Source organism: Mustela lutreola, chromosome 2 (assembly GCF_030435805.1).
Source record: "Mustela lutreola isolate mMusLut2 chromosome 2, mMusLut2.pri, whole genome shotgun sequence".
NCBI classification, from domain to species: Eukaryota; Metazoa; Chordata; class Mammalia; order Carnivora; family Mustelidae; genus Mustela; species Mustela lutreola.
In genome coordinates this window covers 181,112,545-181,121,701 of record NC_081291.1, presented here as the reverse complement: position 1 = coordinate 181,121,701, position 9,157 = coordinate 181,112,545, and the positions used below count along the sequence as shown (strand labels likewise).

Below are 9,157 nucleotides of genomic sequence, written 5' to 3'. Positions count from 1 at the left end.
ACTTTGTTGTCCAGTGCATATTTTTCAGAGTCCTCTTGTTCTCTAGAAGCTCTCACTTTTCATTCCTTTTGAGTTTTATATTTCTTTTTTTTTTTTTATACTTTTTTTATTTTTTATAAACATATATTTTTATCCCCAGGGGTACAGGTCTGTGAATCACCAGGTTTACACACTTCACAGCACTCACCAAATCACATGCCCTCCCCAATGTCCATAATCCCAACCCCTTCTCCCAAACCCCCTCCCCTCGGCAACCCTCAGTTTGTTTTGTGAGATTAAGAGTCACTTATGGTTTGTCTCCCTCCCAATCCCATCTTGTTTCATTTATTCTTCTGCTACCCACTTAAGCCTCCATGTTGCATCACCACTTCCTCATATCAGGGAGATCATATGATAGTTGTCTTTCTCTGCTTGACTTATTTCGCTAAGCATGATACGCTCTAGTTCCATCCATGTTGTCGCAAATGGCAAGATTTCATTTCTTTTGATGGCTGCATAGTATTCCATTGTGTATATATACCACATCTTCTTGATCCATTCATCTGTTGATGGACATCTAGGTTCTTTCCATAGTTTGGCTATTGTGGACATTGCTGCTATAAACATTCGGGTGCATGTGCTCCTTTGGATCACTACATTTGTATCTTTAGGGTAAATACCCAATAGTGCAATTGCTGGGTCATAGGGCAGTTCTATTTTCAACATTTTGAGGAACCTCCATGCTGTTTTCCAGAGTGGCTGCACCAGCTTGCATTCCCACCAACAGTGTAGGAGGGTTCCCCTTTCTCCGCATCCTCGCCAGCATCTGTCATTTCCTGACTTGTTGATTTTAGCCATTCTGACTGGTGTGAGGTGATATCTCATTGTGGTTTTGATTTGTATTTCCCTGATGCCGAGTGATATGGAGCACTTTTTCATGTGTCTGTTCGCCATCTGGATGTCTTCTTTGCAGAAATGTCTGTTCATGTCCTCTGCCCATTTCTTGATTGGATTATTTGTTCTTTGGGTGTTGAGTTTGCTAAGTTCTTTATAGATTCTGGACACTAGTCCTTTATCTGATATGTCGTTTGCAAATATCTTCTCCCATTCTGTCAGTTGTCTTTTGATTTTGTTAACTGTTTCCTTTGCTGTGCAAAAGCTTTTGATCTTGATGAAATCCCAATAGTTCATTTTTGCCCTTGCTTCCCTTGCCTTTTGCGTTGTTCCTAGGAAGATGTTGCTGCGGCAGAGGTCGAAGAGGTTGCTTCCCGTGTTCTCCTCAAGGATTTTGATGGATTCCTTTCGTACATTGAGGTCCTTCATCCATTTTGAGTCTATTTTTGTGTGTGGTGTAAGAAAATGGTCCAATTTCATTTTTCTGCATGTGGCTGTCCAATTTTCCCAGCACCATTTATTGAAAAGGCTGTCTTTTTTCCATTGGACATTCTTTCCTGCTTTGTCGAAGATTAGTTGACCATAGATTTGAGGGTCTATTTCTGGGCTCTCTATTCTGTTCCATTGATCTATGTGTCTGTTTTTGTGCCAGTACCATGCTGTCTTGATGATGACAGCTTTGTAATAGAGCCTGAAGTCCGGAATTGTGATGCCACCAACGTTGGCTTTCTTTTTCAATATCCCTTTGGCTATTCGAGGTCTTTTCTGGTTCCATATAAATTTTAGCATTATTTGTTCCATTTCTATAAGAACTGTGTTGTTGTTGTTTTTTCCTTTTTCAAGAAATTTGCCTTTTAATAATATAGAAATTCCACCAAGATGATTAGTTAATTGATCTGACTAACCACAATAAACTTTATCTCGACAGAAGAGCACTTCATGGGCTCCTTGACTCAAGTAACATCTTTTCCAGCCTCTGTACACAGTGGAAACAAAATTTTGATGATTTTGTTTTTCTAATTTTAGTATTTCTCTACTATTTTTGTATTTTGGTGTTTTCATACTTTTGGGTTCATTTACAACTAATACCTTATTTGGCATTAGTAGCAGCAATGATTGAAGATTTAGTATTATGATCTGACCATATGTTGAGCTCATTTTAAGCATCTATTTTCTATTGGGTGAAAAACTACAGGAAATCTGATGTGTTGGACTTCTTTATCTGCTTGTATATTTTTCAGTTTTGAGCTCAAAACACTTAAAGATTTCATTTCACCAGGAATGAAAACAGCTAATTGATAACTAGATGTGTGACTTTTTGTAAGTGTTTCTGTGTTTACCATTGACACAAAGCTTAAGTTGTAGAATTGAAGCTATAAATTATGTGCCTTTATGTTTATGTGTTGGGAATTCAGAAATATCTTCACTTTTTGTGTGAGTGTGTCATGCTTCCACTTCTGGAAAGTATTAATAATTTATGTTATAAAGTCTTTTAAATTATAAGTTCTATTCCCATTATATATGTGTGTATAAATTTGTATATATTATAAATATATGTGTGTGTGTGTATACACACACACACAAATGTGTGTATGTATTGATAGAAACTAAATTTTAGAGAAAACTTTTAATTCTTAGAAAAATAAGTTAAAAGATAAATAGGATACCAGTTCTTCATTTACTTCCTATATTCTTTTATACAGATATATTATTCAATGTCTGTTTATTGTGTTTCTATCATTTGCTATGAGGTGTCCAAGATAGACAGGATTATAGAGAACCAGAGGGATAAACTCGAGCCTGGACCTTAGAGAGCACTTTGAGAAAACAGTGCTCAACAGAAATGTGATCAGGACAATGGATAACATAGGAAATAAAGAAGTCAATGGCGAAGAAACAAGAGTACGACGTGAACATGGGGAAGCAAAAGAAAGCAAGGAAGTATGCGACTATGAAGCGAATGCTTAGTCTCCGAGATCAGAGGCTTAAAGAAAAGGATAGATTAAAACCTAAAAAAAAAGAAAAGAAAGATCCCAGTGCACTCAAGGAAAGAGAAGTCCCCCAACATCCTTCCTGCTTATTCTTCCAATATAACACACAGCTGGGCCCACCTTACCACATCCTGGTCGATACCAACTTTATCAACTTTTCCATTAATGCCAAACTTGACTTAGTACAGTCAATGATGGACTGTCTTTATGCCAAGTGTATCCCTTGTATAACTGACTGTGTAATGGCTGAAACTGAGAAACTGGAGCAGAAGTATCCAGTGGCTCTAAGGATTGCCAAGGATCCAAGATTTGAACGATTACCATGCACACACAAAGGAACCTATGCAGATGACTGCTTAGTGCAGAGAGTAACTCAGCACAAGTGTTACATTGTGGCCACAGTTGACTGAGACCTTAAACGAAGGATCCGGAAGATTCCTGGAGTTCCCATCATGTACATTTCTAACCATAGGTACAACATTGAGTGGATGCCAGATAGATTATGGAGCACCTCGGTTCTAATTCTTAAAAGATAAAGTTCCTCTGCCTTCTTTTACCAACTCTTTCTATTGCCGGTTCATATTAGCAACATGCTGTAGCATGAATTATTCTTCTTACCCTTTTCCTGTTATGAGCTTAGTATGATTAAATACACTCACTTTTTGATATTTTTTTAAACTGATATTTTGTATCATTTTAAATATTGTTGCATTTTTTAATAAATCAGATGATTGCTCATAAAAAAAAAAAGAAGTCAATGGCTATGAAGCAATCAAAAGAAAAGGAATCACACCATAGCAAAAAATTCTTTGCATGATTTGTAGAAACACAGCTATTTTGAGATACTTTTATTGACCTCCAAAAAATGGATGATAGATATTGGGTCACTTAACTGTCTAATATTGTAGCTATTAGCCACAGATGGCTATTTAAATCTAAATTAAAATGGATTAAAATACAGTAAATTGAAAACTCAGTTTTTCAGATGTACTAGGCACATTTCAAGTGTTCACAGCACATCCAGGAGTAGACATTTTCCCATCAGCAAAGAAATTTCTTTTTGACGGTGCACATTATGTGAAAACAGTTTGTTCTCATTTAATATGTGTAGTTGGGAACATTTTTCATGTTTTGTTTCTCTTAACTAACTCTATTTATTTATTTTTAAAATTTGTTTGCTTTTCAGGGGGAAAGTCAAAGGAAGATAGACATTTGAGAAATATATCAGTTATTGTGTCCTACATAGTTCATTTACATTGTTATTAATTTCCCTTCTTGTTATCCTGAGCTTTAAAGAATAAATTAAAATTAAAAAAGTGGTTATGTAATATGAAAAATCTTCAAGATTTAGTTTAAAGGAAAGAACAATGGAAAGACTTTGCAATATTCTAATTTTCTTATCTGTAAATATGCCATTAGCACTTGTAGATGGCATCTATTCATTTGAAGATATTGGTAAGCTGTATGGAACAGTAGACAGTCTTGACAAATTATAGACCTTTTGGGATGAACCCTTAATAAACAACTTATAGTTCACATATTACCATCTATTGTATTTCTTTTGACATGGATCATCCATTTACTGCATTCTCACAGATTTCTAATTTTGTGCATAGAGCATATTTTCTATTTATTTTATAAATGAACTCAATAGTCATGAACTCATCTTATTTGCACTCTACATACCATGTGCCTTGAGGGTACCACAAAAGATTAATTCTACTAATATCTTAAGATATATTTTTCTCACATACTTATCAAAAAATATGATGTTTTTCCTTTTAAAATATCTTAACATGAGGGCTTTTTTGGTGTGTGCTGGCTAATATAAAATTGACTGATAGGAACCAATTTTATTTAGGGCATATTTTCAAAACCCTTTAAATAACTGCTAAAAATTGTTCTGTGTCTGTGAAGAATAAAGTTTATTTGTGTAATTTTACAGTGCTGTAATATTATATGACAAACAAATGACTTAATATAGGTCCCATTATTCATGTGAAACTGATAAAATACTATTAAATCTTAATGTAGTCATTTAATGTTTACTACTAATTTGGAAAAATTCATATACTGGGAGGTTTTACTTAATGAAACTCAAATTAAAGGTGAAATGTTTACTGCATATAAGCTTTCTTTCTGTCTCTTCATAAATAATAACTTGAGTTCTGCAGGAGAAGAAATAACTTAAGGGAAAGAAAAAGCAATACTAAGAGCAAATTATTTTTTATCTCATAGAAAAGAATATCACTTTCCTTCACTAAGAATAGTGGCTTTCAAAATTTAAAGCCATGAAATTCTTTCTTCAAATGAAGTCTTACCACAAACTTCAGCAAGTAAAAATACATGAAGAGGTTGGAGTGGGAAGCTTAGGGACTAGCACCCTTGACTCCAGTGGTTTCCAAATGAGCCATTCTATGATACACAATTTGCAAAATCTTTGATGTGAAACACTGTGTCATACTTCTTTGCTTTCTTTACAAATAGACAAAAATCCTGTTTGGTTTTTAGGTTTTTGGTCTTTTTCTAATCACTACAGGGAAACACATAGGGGATAAAAATAACATGTATGAGAACTTTGTAAAACCAAAAAATCCTTCCCAAGGATTTTTTTTTTTTTTTTTTTTTAATGTCTGGCTCTATTATGAGATTTTACTGTCTCCTGGGACTTCCTGTCTGATTTTTTCCTGAAATGTAATTCAATAAACCACCCTCTTCCCTCTGATTCCTCTTTTCCGGAAACTATGAAGGCACCTACCACCAAGTAACTTCTCTTCCTATGACGTAGTTTTGTTTTAGTTCTACAGATATTTTTCATGCTAGACACATGCTGGTTACTTGAGGAACAAAGACTATTGATCCATTGACTCTGACAGTCCTTAAGGAAGTTAGAATGTAGTGTGGAGAGGCAGATATATGAAAGAAAAACATCAAAACAGCTTGGTAAGTGGTAAAAATGGTGTGTACACACATGAATAAAGGTGTTTAGAGGGAAGAGCACATTGTTTTCAGCCCCACTGTTTTATGAATAGTGTTTTATGAGTTTCAGGTATACAATATTGTGATCCAACACTTCCATACATCACTGGGTGTATCACAAATGCTTTCCTTAATCAACTCATCATTCAACTCATCCACCCACCTCCCCAAGGAAGAACACATTTTAAAGTGAATCATCTGCATTACTGAAGTTGTCTGTTCTGAGACTTTTAAAACATTCTACTCTGAGCTCTTCCTAGATGGTTTAGACACTGAATTTAAAATGGCTGTTTTTGTTGATTGTTGCTATTACTAACTTTTAATTCAAACTGTCATGTTTTGAATAAGAACCAGCCAAAGACCCTTAGATTCTGAATTTATTTTAAAATTGTTCATTGTCAGAGTATTGTTTAAATGACTTAACTAGTTTTCTGTAATTAGATGTATTAAGTACATTGTATTTTAGTGAAGAGGCATTACTGAACACCTTGAGTGCACAGTTCATCTCAAATAAATACTGTTTTTTATAGTAACTTTAATATAAAATTTTATAAATGGGGACAAATGATTATGTCTACTAAAATAATTACTCATTTTGTTTTAATTATATTAACAAGGAATATAAATAAGTTAAATATACCCAAATTTGATTACATTATATTTGTATGAGTAACTTAGATTCACTCATGTTTTGTTTTTGTTTTTAAGATTTTATTTATTTATTTATTTATTTGACAGAGAGATCACAAGTAGGCAGAGAGGCAGGAGGTTGGGGGGGAAGGCGGTGGGGCAGGAAGCAGGTTCTCTGCTGGGCAGGGAACCTAATGCAGGGCTTGATCCCAAGACCCTGAGATCATGACCTGAGATGAAGGCAGAGGCTTAACCCATTAAGCCACCCAGGTGCTCCAGATTCACTCATGTTTGAAAGACATTTGCATTGCATTTAATTACAGATACATCTTTTCTTAAACCATATAAGATTCCTAGGCATTTCTAGATAAAAACATGTTAAATTAAAGATTGCTTCCCTTTTTGATATATGATATAAATAATTTAATTTAATGTTTCTGTAATTTCTTCTTAAAGATTTCAAAATGGCTTGATTACAAGTTAAAGTTGTTACATGAGAGGAAGTGCACATACTAAAAATTTAAGTTTTACTATTTTGTTTATACTTTGTATATATTTATATTATATATATTTACAACAACAATAATGATGACAACATAACACACACTGGAAGCCCTAGAGTTAGAAAAGTGAAAACTAGAATTTGAAGCCCTAGTTTATAAAAATGATTTAGAATCATCTATGTATGCTGCAAAGCATCTTCTTGTAATTATAAAATGCCTTTGCATAAAACAAAATATAATTTGAAATAATGTGTTTCTCATCATACTATTATTCTAAAGACCAAATTGCTACTTTGAATGGAAAATTTTAAATACATATCAATAATGATTTTTTTAAATGAGAAATAGGTCTAACTTAGTGAAATACGCAATAAAATATGGTTGAATCAGCCTAAAGAATCAAATGAAAATAAAGTGTATTCACTGACAGAGTCCTTGATTTTGTGAAACTTAAGTTCTAACAGGAAAGAGACTCCAAACAGGTAAAGATTAAATATAAAACCAGGTAGTATGGTAGATATGATTAACTCCATTAACAATTTATGTTCCAACTCCCCAATTAAGGAACTGGTAGGAGGCAAGTGCCTAGTCAAATATTCTCTTTGCGTGTGCACACACACACACACACACACACACATAACCTTGTGACATGTTCTCTCCAATGAAATTAAGCAGAAAATATGTATACCATTTCTTAACTAGTATTTTAAAGAGGCTGGTGGGCCTGTGCTCAAGTTTTTGCCTTCCTGATTTTAGATTCTTTACCTTATAACCTTACCTTTGATGACTGCTGACTGAAATCCTTCTCTTTTGTTTTGATTAACTGATGCTTGTTAGATCCATTTTATAATTCCACTCTGGCTTGTTTATTCTTTTCTTACCTGATTTTCAATGTGTATTTTTTTTTCCTAATTTCACTTTATCATGCAACTTCAAAAAAGGATTATTATTTTGTTTCTTTTTCTGCTGTATTGAACTTTCTCTCTTCCTCCCTGGTTGAGATGTTCCAGTCAAATGCTTCTCTGTCTGTATATGTTTTTACTTCTGTTAGAAATGTCCTTTTTGCTTTTAACTCTTGCCCTTGTTCTAAAAAACAAAAACAAAAACCTAATCCTTCAAAATTCATCTTAATCATGATTTCTTCTGAGAACCTTTTGGGACTCTTTTAAAAATGTTTTTCTGTTCTTGCTTTGAACTGTCATTTGTTTCTAATATAAAACTTTACAGTAGAACTTAACTACAAAACTGTAGTTGAATGTTTTACTTCTGCAAGTAGATTTAAAATTTTAAGTGAAAAGAAATATATCTAGATATAATATACATGTTATATCTAGATATTAATACATATGATATATATTGTATAATACATATTACATCTGGATATTTTCAGCCTCGGGAATAGTGTCTGGAAAGTAGTAAACCCTCAAAAACTTATGGGGTGCTTAAGTGCAGAGGTACTAGGTCATTTTCTCTGAAGTTCTTCACCCAGTGCAGATGGTCAGTTGTTTTTTACCAACATTCTACCAAGTGTCCAGAGCTCCAGTGGGCTTGTATTAGATTAAAAGGTATGTGGGTAAATAGTGAATAGAAGGTCTGTTAGGTCTATTACAAGGTCTATATCTTTTATAGCTCCAAATAATAACCATCTACCCTACCAGTAATAATGATGCTGTCATTTTGATAAAATATAGAAAGCGCAAATGAATTTCAAAGTCACTTCATTTGTCTGTTGCTATTTTCTCTCTGATTCTTCCTTCTAGCAGGCAGCTTTCCATGTATCGGCAAATGAATGACTGAAGGATTGAAGGACAGCATACTCTGGGAGCTCCCACAGAGCTGGTTGTACAAGAAGAGATGGAGTAGAAAGATGGACAACCAATTCCTAAAATGACAAAAATTTTATTTAATTTACTTTCGCTTTTATTTTTTAAATATTTAATTTTTTTATTGACAGACAGAGATCACAAGTAGGCAGAGAGGCAGGCGGAGAGAGCAGGGGGAGGGGAAGCAGGCTCCCTGCTGAGCAGAGAGTCCAATGTGGGGCTCAATCCCGGGACCCTGGGATCATGGAAATGATCTGAAAACAGAGGCTTTAACCCATAAGCCACCCAGGCACCCCTACTTTTGGTTTTAATCATTGTAAAAATACAGATAATCCCTTGGATATGAAGTGCTTGTTAC

At 34.1% G+C, this 9,157-nt stretch overlaps 1 protein-coding gene across 1 annotated transcript; it reads left to right on the top strand.

Moving 5' to 3' along the window:
- The first annotated feature begins 2,769 nt into the window (after window positions 1–2,769).
- On the top strand, window positions 2,770–3,376 carry LOC131825946 (rRNA-processing protein FCF1 homolog). Its single transcript, XM_059165270.1, has one exon. The coding sequence runs from the start codon at window positions 2,789–2,791 to the stop codon at window positions 3,272–3,274; it is 486 nt and encodes a 161-aa protein (XP_059021253.1). The 5' UTR covers window positions 2,770–2,788; the 3' UTR covers window positions 3,275–3,376.
- Window positions 3,377–9,157: the final 5,781 nt, after the last annotated feature.